This window comes from Colias philodice, chromosome 17 (assembly GCF_061535455.1).
Source record: "Colias philodice isolate Cphi_HAF_F1 chromosome 17, ilColPhil1 Martin Lab GWU primary, whole genome shotgun sequence".
Classification (NCBI taxonomy): Eukaryota; Metazoa; Arthropoda; class Insecta; order Lepidoptera; family Pieridae; genus Colias; species Colias philodice.
Genome location: NC_143102.1, coordinates 5,878,964 through 5,898,629, shown reverse-complemented (window position 1 = coordinate 5,898,629; position 19,666 = coordinate 5,878,964). Strand labels below are relative to the sequence as shown.

Genomic DNA, 19,666 nt, shown 5'->3' with positions numbered 1-19,666 from the left:
ATCTGTGTAATGCAAAGCATCAGTAATTTTAGCACTTTTGGCACAAGATCCAATATTCTATTGTTGACCCGAAAAAGGAGTATGATGAGCGTTTTCAGTGTTGAACGAATATTGCCGACATAAAGCTTTTTAAATCATGACATTTAAACAAAATATCTACATCATCCCACTCAGTTAAACCGGTGGCTATTGTCGAAACAGACGTGACGTAAATGTTAGCATAAGTTCCACTAAAGTCAAGGCTTTAATAAGAAAGTTTCACTCAATGTTTCATATACTTAGCACTCCAGTTGTAAGCTGTATCCCCTAGAGTCACGTAAAACTCGACACATTCTAGTTAATAGTGCGAAAATTCAGCAAACTCTCTCGCGACTCATACTTTTATTCAAAAATTACCTCGTGTGAAAAGTTTTTGAAGCAGGAAAATCTTATTTTATTATTAAGGAGGCGCGTAGTTTTTTCCTCGACATATATTTTTTGTATAGTATTTGCTGAAATATTCAAATTAACCAGGCATCAAACACGTTTGCAGTGAGGCTAAAGACGTATGACTTCTTATTATTTATTTAAGGGTTCAATCTAGTCACGTTTCAGATTTATTCTGAAGTATTTGCCTAACTTCGCCGAATAAACGCGAAACGTGCATTTATTTCAGTTCATTATTCAACAAGCTTTTAAGTCTTTATAGGATTGGAATAGTGGCTGTGGCGTATCATCTTCAGGTAGAAATTGTCTATAGACTATTGAATTCAATTAAATTTTTTAGTAGTATAATTCGTCTACGTAGCGTAGCGGATTATGTCCTATACTCTCATATAGGTGACCTACGTCTTGACAAAGGGAATATTATTATTGGTGAACATTAAACATGACCTTAGCTGGCGATCTTCAACAGTTTGCTTTTAAAGGAGCTTTAGCTCATGTTACGGAAATTTGGAATAGACTTTCATGTACGGTGTTTCAGTATCATTGTAGCAATGGATTGCATTGCCATTATTATATGTACGTACATGTTAGTACACGCATATTATACATTCAGATGTAGTGTAGAAAGTTCTGGAGATAATTGAATTCATAGGTACATTCCTTATGTTATAGTTCGGATCTATCACACTGTAACTTATACAAAGCATCTTTAAAAATGTATACGCAAACTTCATAGTCGAGTAATATTTGTTTGAGGTATTAGAGCCGGAAAATGGCTTCAAACTTTGATCGTTCAAGATAACAATATCGACGAAGTAGACTTCAACCAACCAGACAGCATAATATTGTTGTTTAATAGTCTTATGTACTTTAAAAATATTATAATAAAATAAATAGCATTAGTATTTTAAAGAGAAAATGTTCATTTTTTGCTTTTGCTTTGAAGCTGCTTATACATATTTATTTATCTTTATTCTTAAGTAACTATAAATTAATTTTATAATGTGCGAATTCTTCAATTTAGGTCACAGTGTTGTCAGCATACATAGTACAGATATCCAAGTCCCATTATCTTTAAGATGAAGATTTCCGTCAATATTTTTGTTACGTAGAGTTTTCCTTCAGTAATTTAGTTTGCCCGTGGCAGTCTAGAAGAGGTCACTGGTGAGCTATAAAGCTGCCCTTCCTGTTTATTTTATATATGTATTAACTTTTTTGTGTTTAATTAAATGGAAAACTATGTTAATAAGCTACCTACCTATATAGTAAAAAAATCAAAGAAAATACTATTCATAATATCGGCCTTGAAAAATTCTTAAAAGTACTGCATGTGCAATATTAATCATTTAAAAGGGAATATTAAGAAATTTCCCACAGTACTTATTGCACAATTACCATTTTATAACTTGCAAACTTTGATAGAGTAGCGTGACAATCCATACTAATATAATATTATAAATGCGAAAGTAACTCTGTCTGTCTGTCTGTTACTCAATCACGCCTAAACTACTGAACCAATTTGCATTAAATTTGGTATGGAGATATTTTGATACCCGAGAAAGGACATAGGCTACCTTTTATTGCGAAATATGTACCACGGGCGAAGCCGGGGAGGACCACTAGTAAAATATATAAACAGTTCAATTGTTTCCCGAAGACACATTAAGTTATACTCCAATCTTATAACTATAAAATATTATTTTATTGAGATATAAAACAATATTAATTGAAATACCATACCTAGCAAAGCTACTGATATTGTTATTATAAAATCACACAAACATACATAATTCTCTATTTTATCAAAGTAACAATTATTCCCAAAAGTCCCAAATTTGCATATCACTTCCCACCAACATAACCTCATGCTAACACTAGAAATTAACACTTCATTTCGTCATATTAATATTGAAAGGTTACTTCCGCGCTGAAAATGTATAAAGTTGTTCCTAGACGGAAATGCAAGCATGACATGCGTTTACATGAATCGTCATGCAGCATGAGCGTCTAAAAATAACAATTCGTGCATGTTTAGTTTTATTAGTAGTCCAGTGCATGAAATGGTATAAGTTGTTGCATGACTTCAACCGATCTACAGGATCATGCTGCATGACAATCTAACTTGCAGGATATAAAATACAAAGCTTCATCAATCAACTGCCAGCACGTAGTTTGCACATTATTCATATCATGCTACGTATGACTTGTTCGAGAAAAATACATTTTGATAAAAGTAACATTAACATACCTATCGCTGATTTCGTTTCGTGGGTGTATACAGAGTATAACTGTAATGGCTATCTACTCTTATGATAAATTACCATCATTGTCGATGGGGCCTTTGAATGAATGTTTATGGAACCGTTGACTTAAGACCTTATAGTTAATAAAAATGTTATTTATTTTAAAGTAAAAACTTAACGATCATGCATGCATGACACAACGTAACGCATGTCATGCGGCATTACTGTGTGGGGACAACTTAATATTATAACCTTAGTTGAGTAATTTTATTTCGCTTCAGCAACATTCATTAAAAGCTCGCAATCGATTTAACTTGTTCAAAGGGATGCCAGATTTAATTCGCAAGACCCAGTAAATGAATCATTTCTTAATTTTAAAGTAATTTTAAGCTTCATTTAGATATTATTTATTAATTAATGATATCTATCTCGCGATACCAAGATGACCCGTAGTCAAATTCAAATTAAATTTAGGTACAAAATTATATTTTATTCTCTTAAATTACGTTTTTTGACGTGACAACGTCTTATAATTCGATAGAGCCGGCTGCACGTACGAAAAAACATGACTCATGCGGCGTTACCTCGCTCTGAGGCGTTCCATGTTAGGTTTGAAGTGCAAGCGAGAGCGCGCAACGAGCGACAAAGAAGCACAATCAGACGTTGTCACGTTCAACTATCGTCAGTAAACCGACTTTACAGGCAACCAATTTTTTTTTTGTAATAAATAGCTCTGTGTTCTTTTATTTATTTCATATTAGATTTGATATTTTTTGTGAGTCTTATTCTAAAATATAAAGTGATGTATTTAAATTTTAAATAATAATTTTAATATTACGCCAGTTTTCTTAGTAAAAACAATTAATTACAGTATATAAGCGAGTTTAATATAGGTGCCTTGAGGATAATAAACCGACATACATTAACCTTACACCGAAACAGTGTTGAAAGTGGTAGTAAATAATAATTTATAAAGAATAAAACATCCTACAAACCGTATAATGCCACACAGAATTATTTAATTGAGTTGTATGAAAACGACAAACTAACACCTCCGTATATAAAGTATAGCTTTAATACATATATTATACATATAAAGAACTAGCTTTCCGCCCGCGATTTCGCCCTTGTAGTCACAGGAATATAAAACCTATACTATGCCCTTCCTTAAGTCTCAAACTATTTATATAAATCAGTTTAGTTGAAAGAAAACACAGACAGATTTCCTTTCACATAAAGTAAGCATAGATATTAAATTTTGTCTTTGATATTTACATGAATTTTAAGACCATCCATTCGTTTTTACTTAATTTAACATAAAGTATCTAAAGGTAATATTAAAATGTCGGAAATATCTCAACCATTCAGTTTGCTGAAACCCAATAGGAAGCAGGAGACAGATTTGTCATGTGTTCTTTCTAAGCTGAAATAAAAATTACTGCACCTTTTTTACAAGAGATTGATACGTTGTCTTACTCAACATTATGATGAAAGTCCAACGATTTTTTTTGTCCTCCCTTTTCACTGACACAGAGGAATGTCTCCAAAATGATGATATTATCGTTGAGATAAAAAGAAACAATGATCTTTTGTAAGATTTTAACTAACTTGACAATCCTTTTAGCTGAAATACAAAATAACCTTAAAAACTTGTCTGTAATAACAAAATCCCCAAACAATTGTAATTTTTCAATTATAAAAATGAAGAAATACAGGGACATTTTTGTGACATAATTAACCGACTTCACTCGACAACTGCGTAACCTTAATTACAAAGATCTACAATTACGAGATGGAACATTAACCCAAGGCTAACGATATTACTGCTGAAATGACCATCTAAGCTTAACCAAATAGATTGCATTACTGTCTCAGTATTTTACAGTGCTTTTAATTCTTTGTTTTAATGGACCATAATATAATATTAACTGATAAGTGCTTATTATTGATTTTCTTAATGTGATATGCTTCCATTTTTCTATTAAATTATTTTAATTTAATAATAGGCTTCTGCGTATTTAAAAAAAATCTTTACCTTAACTTAGTTATAAAGCAATCTTATGTATGTGTCCTATTGTAATGAACATCTAAGAGCCTATTAAAACGATTTAGATTGTAGGTATGTAATAAAAGAGATGCAAAATTTATTACAGAAAATATGCCATGAAAATTTCCGTTAACATGACCAATTGCACACATTAAAGCATTCGATTTTGGATGTGACCTACATTTCCCTGTCACCTGACTATCTCCAAATTGAATCTAGCCTGGAGTAACCTATCGTCCAGATTGATCAATAAACTGGTCTTCAAATGTGATGACGTCACTGAAGTGCTGTTAAAATGTAAACACAGTGAAAATGCAATATGTAACATGTTCTTTGTAATAATAATTAATAATTAATTAATTAATTATCATGCTTCTTCGAACTTATCAAAATTATGAACTTTACGTTTCATATTAAATAGGCTGTAATAATATCTTAATCTACACTAATAAAATTATATTGAGGAAATATTTATTTTTTCCGATATGATTTAGTTGTAAAGCTTAGTTGTAAAGGCTATATTTATTTGTAATTCCGTGTCTTGTAAAATAGTCTAGAAACTTAGTTTAGAAATATGTATCTAATGGTTTTTCATTCTTAAAATAATTTAATGACTAGTGTAAGTGAAATCTTTATAATATACATTGTTTAATGGATTATTTTGAATTTCTTTAAGAATAATGTTATTATCTCAGTAATCATGTTTGTTTTAAAATAATTCGCGCAATAAATGTTTAATTATTGTTTTTTTTCTAGAGATAAAAGATTATTGACCCAGCTCGGTGCAAGTTGTATAATATTACTCTGATAAAAACTGCAATGCGTTAATATTGTTATGGTTATTATTACTCAACTGTGCAAGAATAAGGGAGGGTAATGTTTTACAATATAATATATCATACTTTCGAAAACCAATATACATCATAGTTTCGAACCGTAGCGCATGTAGTTTTTAAAGCACTGGTTTTCGTACGTTTTCGTTAGATTTACCATTATTTTCTCTTCAATAATTTAATGTTTCGTAGTGATCTATTATTTCGTATTTTGCAAAATGCAAATAAATATATAAGTATCGGTGATAGGAGACTAGAAGACTGCTTTGCAATTTCAAAAGCAAGTAAAATAACTTGAGCAAGGGAAAGAAAAAGCAAAAATAAAACCGCCTCATAAAATTATTATGATCACTGACATAATAGAGGTATATCTCATATCTATCTGTTTCAATCATCCCACGAAATTGATTTCTTATAATTATAAAAATAGAAGAACATTATATCATTTATTTGCTCTATTACTTTTATTTTCATATTCATTTAATTTTTCAAAGAATACTCAGCCAACACAAAGAAAACATTTAATTGCTCCTGTCGAACAAATCTCTTTGAAAATGAGATATTTCTGAGAAAATATAAACAAGAACAAAAAACATTGATATTGTCGACCTCAACTCCTAATAAAAAAGTACTTCTTATACATTGATGATAATAGTGTGCATTAATCTAGTGTGGTCGAGAATAAAACAAACATAAGATATATTTAATATTCATATTAATTTCTTTAAACATAAGGAAAGCAAATTATTATATCTATTTTTACAAGCCATAACTTCCACTTTATATTTTTCATACCATTACTTAAAACATTAAAAAGTAAATGTTCTTCCAACATTTATAATGTTTTACAATGCAGAGTAAATATTAAATTGACTACCTTCACTCTGATACAGTTTCAATTAAATTACGTGCCGTTCAATATGCTTCCTGCATCATTGACTATGCTTAAGAGGTTTCAGATTGACCTACCACAAGCTTTTCGAGGTGACCTCGTACATTATATCCTGAAAACCATAGAATCGAACGTAACTCATCCATTACGTAGTATACGAATATAATCTCTATGACCTTCTGAATAGAACGCGCAATGGATGATGTGATATGTTTATGATACTTGATAGAGGTAAGGTGTGAAATTAGTCGAGGAATCATTTTACACTCTTGTATTTCCTCGTGAAATCGCAAAGGGTTTACAGATAGTTCGTGTTTAATAGCAACATACAGTGATAGTAATTGGATTCTAGGTACTATACTCCTACTTTATTGTGCACAAATGGTTCAATTAAAAGGATTTGAGTAGGATATCTCTTTGACATAACAGCATTATATCGATATGTATAATATTATATCGAATATATAAATCGAATATTGTATCGATTTCCATAATATTCTCGTACTTTTTGTCAATTCGGAACTCACTTTACAGGTAAGATATGGATGAATAACGTGCATGTTATTTATTTTATCTCTGCATGTCTCTTGATCCCTCAAGAGGACACAAAATCCACGTGAAATGTACACATCATCTTGATATGACTTTCGTTCATTCATTTTCATTCGATTACTTTCGTTCATTCATTTTGGATCGTAAGGAGGGAAAAACCTGTATCTTATTTGAAACTTTGAAAGCTTATAATAATAATCGAACGAGTTAAATATTTTTTTTACATTAATTATTATGAACATTAACTAAATATTTTATATATTATGGAAATATTTTATATATTATGCCGAATTGCGCAGTTTGTTTAGTCAGAAGTGTCGAGAAAAGAACAAAACCGCCAATTAAGTTAAAAACATGAATTTCATTCAAGTCACTTTTATGCTTTTATGATCAAAGTTAAAACGTAACAATCGTTTACTGTAGGTACTAAAAGGTTAGCGATACGTGACATTATTTTGTTTCTTGTTACTTTGTTGCAATTTATTTAAAATACCTCCTTTTGTTGATTTGTGTTTATCACTCTTAATGAGCCAACTTATTGCCAAAGGTCACGTTATAGAAAATAAAATACTTAGTCTATCACAAAGCTTTCAAAACTATCTTCAATCATCTTATATCTATAATCACAAGATATAATTACAGCTACTAGCTGCTCCCCGCGGTTTCACCTCCGTGGCTCCACTCTTGTTGGTCTTAGCGTGTTATAATCTCAACAAATGGGCTATCTCACCCCGAAAATTATTTTCAAATTGGACCAGTAGTTCCTGAGATTAGCGCGTTCAAACAAACAAACTCTTCAGCTTTATAATATTAGTATAGATATGAATTAGCCAACATAAAAAGATTAGTTAAATTCAAAACAGTCGTTCCTGATATTAATTAAGTCAACTCTTAAACTTTATAATATAAGCACATCGATTTACATAATATGCATGCCTAAAAATCACTTGTTTTCTTAAAAAAACCAACAAGTACCTAAAACCAAAAGACACCACCAAATTCGATTCATAAGCCGAATACGTAAACTTTTTAACGACAGGGCATTGTTGACCCACCGCAACGACGACACAATATAGCAGTCGCTGTAGCCGAAATCGGCTAGGAGCGATTATTACGTAAACTTTTTAGAATTAGTGTAAACGTAAACTTAATCCCTCAGTCCCGGAATCACAGACACAATAGAAAATCTATTGTGTCGCGGCCCGATCGGGCCGCTCGGTGGTCAATGGGTATACGGGGCAAAATATACACTTCCCTAAGATTAAATTATGCTTACAGTTCAATTCTGTGGCCTAAATGTGTAATAAGATCAGTGATCTTGAATATCGCTTTCATACCCTATAATCGATTGAGCCTGGTTTGATCAAGTTAGGTATAATTCATTCTTCAGTTGACATAACAGGTGAATTAATAGTAGGTGCCCGAGATAGATATCGTCTTACTATCAATTAATATAACTAACTGCGATAACACATAAAAGACAAATTCATTAGTCTGTTACTACAGTTTTTAAACTACTATTGATTTTTCAACTTATCCTCATAAAACTGACAAGATCGGAACAAAACAAATCAACGCAGTGACATGACCAAGCCAAGATATTGCCTGGACCTTTAGAGGATGCCCATGTTGCAATGAAGGTGCTGGTGCTAAATTAAGATTCTCCTTTCCCTATTCAATAGTTTGGATACTACAATGCACTAATAAATATAAGAAAGTTATAGATAACATTGACACTACACATTGTTGCTATCTGCACTTATCAATAAAAATGGACCTGAGGGGTCAGTTAGGGACAATGATGAGGTATAAAATGCAGTGTGCTCGTCTTCGAGGTACAGTTGAGCTAGACAGCGATGAAGGTGCTCATTTGTGTGCTTGGGCTTCTTGCCCTGGCTTCGGCCAAGCCTGGGATTACTGACGATACCACAATAGGTGAGAAATTTTTCTTATAGCAAGTTCAATTCCCTTCTTTAAAATAAATTAAAATGATGCATTGACTTTTTCATTCTATTTTTTGTTTTACCGTATATTATGCGAAATGATTCTTTGTGAAATGTTATCTTTGTTTACTTAAAAACAATATTTTATATTTGCTATGTGCGATTTGCAACTATTATAAATTTTCTGTTTCAGTGTTTTTAGTAGTGATTCTTCGAAATTCTGAATTTATTTTAACTAACTTTATACTTACCATTAATCAATATCAAAATTTATAAAAGATTCCTTTGAAGAATATTATTTGATACTTAATATTTAATTTATATAAGCTTTTAATCAAATATTTTTTATAGTGTATTTCATCGAATCGAAGCTCCAAGCAATAGTAAATAATTTTAATTGATAATTAAAACTTCGATATTTATTTTATCTTTTATTCCAGTCAACTGGGATGTGAAGCAAAGGCAAATTTTCATTCTGAAGCTGCTGAACAACATCCTCCAACCATGCATGTACAAGGACATTGAAGAGATTGGCAAGAACTACAAGATCGAAGACAATGTGCACCTATATGGCGTAAGTTAAATGTTCATTCGTCTGGTGTAAGCTCCTCTAAAATTTGAATGAAAAACAGAATTTTAAAGATTATGGTTGTTTCAATGGATTTATCGATACATATTTGTAATTCTCAGGAACTTAAGTTCATAGTATGTTATATCAGACATACTTTCATTTAATGATATTTTAAAGTGCAAAATAATAAACAATGTAAAACGTTACCTCGCCTTATTTTTTCTCCGCCATAAAATAATTGAAAATCTAAATTCTTGTGCTATTGTTACAGAAACAAGATGTAGTAAAGACCTTCGTCAACATGATGAAATTCGGTTTCTTGCCTCGTGGTGAGGTGTTCACTATCCACGTCGACCGCCAACTCAAAGAAGTAGTCACAATGTTCCACATGTTGTACTACGCTAAGGACTTCGACACTTTCATCAAGACCGCTTGCTGGATGCGTTTGTACCTCAACGAGGGAATGTTTGTCTACGCTTTAACTGTCGCCGTTCGCCACCGTGATGACTGCAAGGGAATCGTTCTCCCCCCTGCTTATGAAATCTACCCATACTACTACGTCCGTGCGGATGTCATCCAAAAGGCGTACTTACTTAAAATGAAAAAGGGTCTCCTGGACTCCAAACTTGCTGACTTCTACGGAATCAAAAAAACCGACAAGGACATTTACATCATCGATGAAAACGTATTCGACAAGAGAGTTTACTTGAGCGATGAAGACAGGCTAAGATACTTCACTGAAGATATTGACCTAAACACCTACTACTACTACTTCCATGTTGACTATCCATTCTGGATGAAGGATGATGTTAACAACAAGTTGAACATGAAGATGGACAGAAGATGGGAAATGACCATGTACATCTACCAGCAGATCCTTGCCCGATACTACCTTGAACGTCTTTCTAACGGTCTTGGAGAAATCGAACTTCTCTCTTGGAACCGACCAATCAGGAAGGGATACTGGCCTTGGTTGAAATTACACAACGGTCTTGAATTACCTGCCAGATTTAATGACCACATCCTTGTTAGAAATACCAACATTGGAAACGTTAAGCTTGTACAGGACTACGAAAAAATCATAAACGAAGCTATCATTAAAGGTTTCATTGAGGTTTGTAGTTCATCATATTTTTACTTTTATTTATCATCAATGGATTTTAATTTAAATTATTATAATAATGAAATTTATTTCAGATCAATGGAAAACGATTTGACCTGACACATCAGAAGGACATTGAAAACCTCGGCAAACTTATCTACGGCACTGTTGACAAGGATGATGTTGACGTCACCCATGTTGAAGCTTACCGTTACATGCTCATCCTCATGAAATCTGTCGTTGGACTGAACACTTTCGGAAGTGACAAGTATGAATGGATTAATCTTATCATAATAACAATTCTTGTAATCACCATACCATACCTAATCCTAATACAGTTAATTAACTTATTTATTTAATGTACAAAGCATTAAAACCTAATCTATTTAAAAATCCAAAAAAGGGCATTATTCAACATGAAATAAACATCCTATATTTGTCTACAGGTACTTCGTCGCTCCCACAGTTCTCGACTCTTACCAAACCGCGCTCCGTGATCCAGTCTTCTATCAACTGCAGAAGCGTCTCTGCTACTTGTTCATGCTCTTCAAGATGCGCCTCCCGAGCTACACTCGCGAAGAACTGTACTTCCCTGGAGTTAAAATCGACAATGTTGTTGTAGACAAGCTGGTTACATACTTCGATGACTACCTTATGGATATGACCAATGCCGTCACATGGAATGATGACGAATTAAAGAAAGCCAAATCTGACATGACTTTCTTGGTTCGCAAACGTCGTCTTAACCACAAGCCATTCAAAATGACATTCGACATCATGTCTGACAAAACAGTTGACTGTGTCGTCAGAATATTCTTGGGACCTAAAGAAGACCATCTTGGCCGCTTGCTGGATATCAACGTAAACCGCGTCAACTTCGTTGAGCTTGACTCCTTCCTGTACAAACTCAACACTGGAAAGAACACAATTGTCAGAAACTCGATTGACATGCACAACCTTGTGCATGACAGAATTATGACCAACGACTTATGGAAGAAGTTTGACACCATCACAGACATCAAAGATCTGTGGAACAAGGACCTTAAAAACTACAACACTGGCTTCCCAACAAGGCTGATCTTACCTAAAGGTACAATTGGTGGTATGAAGTGCTTGCTGTACGTGATCGTCACGCCTTTGAAACTTGTAGACAACGTCGACTTGTCTATCCTGGACAACAACCGCAAAGACTACATTATTGACTTCAGGTCTACAGTCTTGCTCGACAAGATGCCTCTTGGTTTCCCATTCGACCGCAAGATTGACGTGACCAAATTCTTCACACCTAACATGAAATTCGTGGATGTTATGGTCTTCCATAAGACACAAGTTTGTGACATGAAGACTCGTTGGGACAAATACGTGCTCAAGAACTACGACATGTTTGACAAAACTGTTATCAACGACAACTACAGCTACACAGATGTAGATGTAAACATCAAACACGACAGAGATGTTAACATGTTTGACTTCTAAGCAAATAACCGGACGACGAATTCAGCGATTTCACGTAGTATACCTAGAATGAACTAGTGTGAGTTAAATGAACGAATGCAATGTTATAATTTTATAAAAATAGGATGCAATAAAGAATGATGTTTATTTCTATACATCTGTTTCTTTTTTATTTTATCTCTCTTCTACACATACATATGCATACATAACAATTATAGTAAATAATAACTCTGCTAAATTAATTTAGAAAAAAACATAATATAAATATTGAAGATTATTTTTCCGACCCAAATATCGACCAATAGAATTGCACCATTCGACGTCACGTGGTACAACCTACATGGTATTATACTGATAATTTTTTGAAAATTTTCTCTGGTCGTTGACGTCAAACTGACAGGTTGAATTCAATTGTGAAATTATTGGCCGACATTTGGGACGGAAAAATAATCTCCCGAATACCACACGAGCTTCAAAATTATCTGGCATTTCCCTCAAGGTTCCCTGCAAACAAATAAAGTCGTCAAGTCTTTCAGGAAAAATCACTCGCGCTTCGCTCTCGTGATTTTTTAACCTTGACTAAAAACTTGACTCCTTCATTTGTTTGCAACGAACCTATCGGAAAATACCCGATAATTTTGAAGCTCTTGTGGTATTATAAGTGATTATTTTTCCGACCCAAATATCGACCAATAGAATTGCACCATTCGACGTCACGTGGTACAACCTACATGGTATTATACTGATAATTTTTTGAAAATTTTCTCTGGTCGTTGACGTCAAACTGACAGGTTGAATTCAATTGTGAAATTATTGGCCGACATTTGGGACGGAAAAATAATCTCCCGAATACCACACGAGCTTCAAAATTATCTGGCATTTCCCTCAAGGTTCCCTGCAAACAAATAAAGTCGTCAAGTTTTTCAGGAAAAATCACTCGCGCTTCGCGCTTGTGATTTTTTAACCTTGACTAAAAACTTGACTCCTTCATTTGTTTGCAACGAACCTATGGGAAAATACCCGATAATTTTGAAGCTCTTGTGGTATTATAAGTGACAATTTTCGATAAAAAAATCTCCATTTATAATTTTTTTTACCACATTATTATTATTTTAAAACAAAATAACATTATAAAGGACATACTATTATGTTTCATTCATCGATAGAATTATGTATATGTTTGAATTTTATCTTTAAATTTTAAAAATATATAGTCAACTGTTCGAACTAATAATTGCAATTTTTAAATATGTATAAAAGGCTATTTTCCAACAAATTGTTTTTATTTCAATGATTCTTTCAAAGAAATTAAAGAAGTAGACACCCATAATTGTTCTTTATTCTTACCATGAATCTAATATTTCTTAACCTAGGAATTGTTGTTTAGATGAAAACCTCAATTTTAGTACCTATATTATGTATTTATCTATCCCTTACACGAAGTGGTACGAAACTTGGTAACCTTTTAGTTTATAATGAAGGGAAGGAGTAAAGTACCCAAACATTTTTTTTTATAATGCCAAATGCATACAATTAACATTTTAGCGTTGAAATGTTTAAAAAATCAATACGTATCAGACGATTGTCAAATCTTCACATAATAGAATTTTAAAAGAAGTTAATTTTGTCTTTATAAACTCACTCTTTTTTATTCAACTACCTAACCTAACAAACACTTTCTATAGAAATATAGAAAGTTTTTGAGAAGTCACCATAAAGAAACAACGTATTTACAGTCGCTTCAGAGAACACAGGCTTTTATGTAAAACGTACCAAGAGAAAATTTTCAATCAAGTCCTATAATTTATCTTTGAAATTTTGCGGTAAAATGGTATTAAATATAATAATATGCGATAGACTTTAATACAATATACCATAAATTATTATTTTTAAAACGTAAAGCTGTTTTTGGTATCACAAAGATCGTTTCTTGATCTGCTGCCCTACCTCAGAGAATAATTTCATAGGACATGTCCTTATCCATGAATTATGAAAGTAGCGAAAGGTAACAAATCGAATTGTGGTCTATTATTCAATATAAATAACTGAGCTGAGCAACGGTGGTGGTAAAAATTTTAACGAACAAGCTTTTGATTAAGATTTTTATATACAGTAAATAAAGATTGGGTTATCTGTTATAAGTACTAAATTTATTAACGCGAAAGTTTGAGTACCTAAGGAGGAATGGTTATTACTCTTCACGAAAAAACTACCTTTTTTGTTTTGCCTGCGGTTTCGCCAGTGGAGGCACAGTTAGTATTTGTAAGAAGCAGAACATAAGCTGTAATCCTGAACATTCAATATGGAAATTATTTAATGTCTGTTGAATGTTTCGTGCGTGATCTTGGATAAATTTAGAGCAGTTTTAATAAATGTTGATAAAATCTCAAGTCATATGACGACGGAGAAACCGTAAGTGACGCCTATGCTTTATCTAGAATCAGTAAAATATGAAAAAAAAAAACGAATTGCTCTTTACCTTCAACATCTGACACACAGGGACAAGTAGGTAGGTATAAAGATTGATACAAAATATCTGATTCACGACAACTTACATTTTTCAAACATAATACTTATATACTATTTTTTTTGTTTGAACGCGCTAATCTCAGCAACTACTGGTCCGATTTCGAAAAATTTGGAGCACTGCGGGTAAAACCGCGGGGCACAGCTAGTTCATGATAAGGGTGAACCTGAATATATAAATTTAAAATTGCATTTCCAGAAATTTCCTGCTAGTATTTCTAGACGCGTTAGTAAAAATACGTGTCGAAATCAACTTGACCTGGAACGAAGATTCTTGAAGATATTACTTTTATCTGAGTAACAATAAACTAACATCTTAATAATAAAATGCGAGAGTGTGTTTGTTTGTCTTTCTTTCATATCGCAACGGAGCTATTTTACGTGTCTGGAGATAGTCAGTTGCCTAGAGTATGACATCATAAGCTAATTTTTACCGAGGGGAAATATCTCAACCATAATAATTAACAGACCTATGAATAAAAATAGACCAAGTGGAAGACAACTACATCTTAGTATGTACCATATTATACCTATGAATCTTTTTTATATTTACCTATTAAATAAAAGAAAGTGATGTTAGTTAAACCACTTATAACTAAAAAAACGGCTGAACATCTGGAAAAATGTAGTCTGAAAGAGCCATTGCTAAAGGTTACTATAAAAACAGGTGAAGTTAATAAAATAATGCTAAAAGCTTCGTTAAAATAGAGTTAATTCCAATAATTATTGACGTATTATAACGGTTTCCATATGGTTTCCATATTAATGAACTAATTTATGTTTGTTTACACTGTCAATCATACAAAAATATTTTACTTAGAACTTACCTACCTATAAAAAATTCAGATTTATCGCATTAACAATACCTAGTTATAATTTGTTTAGTTTATTGTTTGGTATTAGACCAATAGAATATATTTGTATCCCTGGAATTTATAACTAATGATAATTATACTACTACGTCATTGATCGTATCTTAAAGTACCAGATTAAAATTAGCTCTAGTAGGTTATTAATAAGTTAATTTCCGATACCTTTACGGCTTATATGTTATAAAAATTTTGCCAGAATGTTTTTAATTTTATACATAGATTTTATCTGTAAATCAATAAGCATGTCTATATAAGTAGTGTTCATGATAAAACATATTATGGACATTACGAAACGAAAGTTTGCATAAAATGCAATTGGAATCATATTGCAAGTTGATATTTTCCAGTGATTTTTCTGATGTAATAAATTTTAGTAGTTATATTAAGTATATTTTTATTAATTATATACCTACATAAGAGAGTTATTATTATTATAGCTTTATATTATTATCGCCACCAAGATTATGGTTTTAAACCTATACTTAGGTAAATTGTTAATATTATTTAGATTTTACTGTACTAAAAATACGGTACGAGTTTTTATCCCTTTAAAATGTTTCGTGTATCTTTTTTGTTAATAATAATTCATAACAGTCATTGCCTCTGTGAACTAATAAGTGCATACATGTTTATAAACAAGTAAAAAGATAATTTACACGGCGATAAGTTATTTACATTTGTAAATATGAAACAATGAAAGGTGCCTTATACTTATCGAGCTGATTAAGGGTTAAAGGCCAATTTTAGTTGTTAAAAGAAAGGTATATATTGGGAATGAAATGGTTGATAGTTAGCATTAAGCCCATAGCGATGAAGGTGGTTTTCTGTTTAGTGCTGGGCTTAGCCCTGGCTGGCGCGGTACCAGGGAGTGACGTCATTGACAATAAGGGTGAATACAAACGTAAGATAGTTTTGATTTTTGTTCTAAATATTTGTTTAAGTTCAGAAAAGGATCTTAGGTACTCTATAAGCGATTTTGCGATCGAATTTTGATGTACTTTAAAATTTCAAAGGAATAATGTTACTGTGAAAATTCTACGTACATATTTTAATTGGTGTTAATTCTTTATTTATTATTCTTTACTTTAAGGGAGACGTCATATCGAAAAGATATAAAAATATGTTTTTATGTTTTATTACACGTGAATATTGTTGTTTTCAGTATCCACGGATATTAAGGAGCGTCAATTCTTCATTCTCAAATTATTAAACCACATCTTAGAACCTGTTACATACAAGGAAATAATTGACATCGGGCAACGTTTTTCTATTGAAGAAAATGTGGACTTCTATATGGTGAGTTAATAAAAATGTGACATCTCTAACTGTTCCACAGAAGGGAAAAATATAATTATGTTCCTTACCCCTTGTAGGGTATGGGATAATTTTATTTCATATCTATTACACTACTTGATATAATAACGCTTACGAATTTGTGAGTAACTTCGCCTATCCGTCACGAATTTGAGATTTTTGCGACGAGATTTTTTTTATTGGAATGATACAATCAAATCGCTAATTCAATTTCAAATCATTTTCAGAAAAAAGATGTAGTCAAGCAGTTCCTGAACAACATGAAAACGGGATTCCTTCCTCGCGGTGAAGTGTTCACCCTTCACGTCGACCGTCAACTGAAAGAAGTGGTCAATATGTTCCACATGTTGTACTACGCTAAGGACTTCGACACATTCATAAAGACCGCATGCTGGATGCGCATGTACTTGAACGAAGGCATGTTCGTTTACGCTTTAACCGTTGCCGTCAGACACCGCGAAGACTGCAAAGGAATCGTCCTTCCGCCTCCATATGAAATTTACCCTTACTACTTTGTGCGTGCCGATGTCATCCAGAAAGCATACTTGCTCAAAATGAAAAAGGGCATTCTTGACGGATCATTGAGCCACTTCTATGGTATCAAAAAAACAGACAAAGACGTTTACATAATCGACGAGAATGTTTTCGACCAGAGAGTCAACATGAATGACGAAGACAGATTAAGATATTTCACTGAAGATATTGGCCTCAACACATACTACTACTACTTCCACGTTGACTATCCATTCTGGATGAAGGATGATACATTCAACACCAAGTTCATCAACAGACGGTGGGAAATGACCATGTATGTGTACCAACAGATCCTTGCCCGTTACTACTTGGAGCGTCTTTCTAATGGCCTAGGAGATATTCCAGTTCTTTCATGGAACAGACCAATCAGAAAAGGATACTGGCCATGGCTTATGATGAGCAATGGAGCACACTTCCCAACTAGATTTAATGATCATATCATCGTTAAGGATAACAACATCGGTTTTACAAATCTTGTTGAAACTTATGAACAAATTATCAACGAAGCTATCATTAAGGGCTTTATCGAGGTAAGAACACCATCATTTTATTTATAATTACTAATAATATTAAAGTTCAATTAACGAATTGGTTTTAAACATATATGTATTTTCAGATTGATGGAATCAGATACGACCTCAAAAAGGCCGATGACGTTGAAAAATTAGGCAAACTCGTTTATGGCGCTGTTGATAGATTTGACGTGAAGACAGATCACATTGAGGCTTACCGCTACATGCTCATCATGATGAAATCGATCGTTGGTCTCAACACTTGGTTCACTGACAAGTAAGTCAAAGCAAAAATACATATAAATATTAAATACTTATGATTAAATCAACAGAGTCAATCACTATTATACATATTGAACTAATACAATCTTATGTGTATGATGTTGTATCATTGCGTTTTGTGTAATTATAAAAATACCGTAATAAAAATTAATTAACTGTATTTAATTTGACAGGTACTTCGTGGTGCCAACTGTTTTGGATATCTACCAGACTGCTCTCCGTGATCCAGTCTTCTATCAACTACAGAAACGCCTCTCTTACTCCTTCCTTCTCTTCAAGTCTCGTCTGCCTTCTTACACACATGAAGACGTATACTTCCCAGGAGTTAAGATCGAAAACGTTGTCGTTAACAAGCTATTAACTTACTTTGATGACTATTTGATGGACATGACCAACGCCGTTATCCTCAATGAGGATGAGTTAAAGAAGAGCAAATCTGACATGACCTTCTTTGTGCGTAAACGTCGTCTGAATCACCAACAATTCAAAGTCAGCTTTGACGTAGTATCTGACAAAACCGCAGATTGTATTGTGAGAATCTTCTTAGGTCCGAAAGAAGATCATTTGGGCCGTTTGATTGACATCAACAAGAACCGATACAACTTCGTTGAACTTGATACTTTCTACTATAAAATCAACACTGGTAAGAACACTATTGTAAGAGACTCCAAGGACATGCACAATGTAGTTGGTGATAGAATGAGAACCAAAGATTTCTGGAACAAGCTCAGTGGTGTCACTGACTACAAAGATCTGTACTTCAAGGATCTTAAGAACTACCACACCGGTTTCCCAACAAGGTTGTTACTTCCCAAGGGACGTGTTGGTGGTATGGATATGCTGCTTTACATTATCGTGACTCCATTGAGATTAGTGGACAATGTTGATATGAACATCTTTGAACAATACCGTAAGGACAACTTTGTTGACTTTAGATCAACTGTTTTACTCGACAGAATGCCTCTTGGCTTCCCATTCGACCGTGTCATTGACGTTACCAAGTTCTTCACCCCGAACATGAAATTCGTTGATGTCAAGATTTACCACAAGGCACAAGTTTGCGACATGAAGATGCGTTGGGACAACTATATTGTTAAAGATTACGACATGACCTATAAGACACCCATGATGGTCGACGACTACTTTGTAGATGATGACATGACAATGAACAAGAACGTGAATATGCGTATGGAAAATTTTGATATGTAAGCATACGTACTCGTATATAGGTAATTAGTTATAGTCCTTACGGCTGACTGAACTAGAATTAAGATGGCAAGTGAATAGCAACAATAAAATGTTTCATACAGTAAATTGTATTTTATTTTACACTTTAAGATACTTACATTTTTGATAAAGGTATAACAGTAGCCAGTAGGTAATATCACTACATAGTATAAAACAAAGTCGCTTTCTCTGTCCCTATGTCCCTATGTCCCTTTGTGCGCTTAAATCTTTGAAACTACGCAACGGATTTTGATGCGGTTTTTTTTAATAGATAGAGTGATTCAAGAGGAAGGTTTATATGTATAATAACATCCATTAAATAGTGGAGAAGTACT

At 33.0% G+C, this 19,666-nt stretch overlaps 2 protein-coding genes across 2 annotated transcripts; both read left to right on the top strand.

Annotated features, from left to right (window-relative positions):
- Positions 1 to 8,846: 8,846 nt before the first annotated feature.
- Positions 8,847 to 12,089, top strand: LOC149481124 (basic juvenile hormone-suppressible protein 2-like). The gene is made up of 5 exons (XM_089706128.1): positions 8,847 to 8,928; positions 9,377 to 9,510; positions 9,779 to 10,621; positions 10,705 to 10,877; positions 11,056 to 12,089. The coding sequence occupies exons 1-5, from the start codon at positions 8,850 to 8,852 to the stop codon at positions 12,083 to 12,085; spliced, it is 2,259 nt and encodes a 752-aa protein (XP_089562254.1). The 5' UTR covers positions 8,847 to 8,849; the 3' UTR covers positions 12,086 to 12,089.
- A 4,183-nt stretch (positions 12,090 to 16,272) lies between these two features.
- On the top strand, positions 16,273 to 19,395 carry LOC149481123 (basic juvenile hormone-suppressible protein 2-like). Its single transcript, XM_089705442.1, has 5 exons — positions 16,273 to 16,363; positions 16,625 to 16,758; positions 17,004 to 17,840; positions 17,927 to 18,099; positions 18,278 to 19,395. The coding sequence occupies exons 1-5, from the start codon at positions 16,273 to 16,275 to the stop codon at positions 19,311 to 19,313; spliced, it is 2,271 nt and encodes a 756-aa protein (XP_089561568.1). The 3' UTR covers positions 19,314 to 19,395.
- Positions 19,396 to 19,666: the final 271 nt, after the last annotated feature.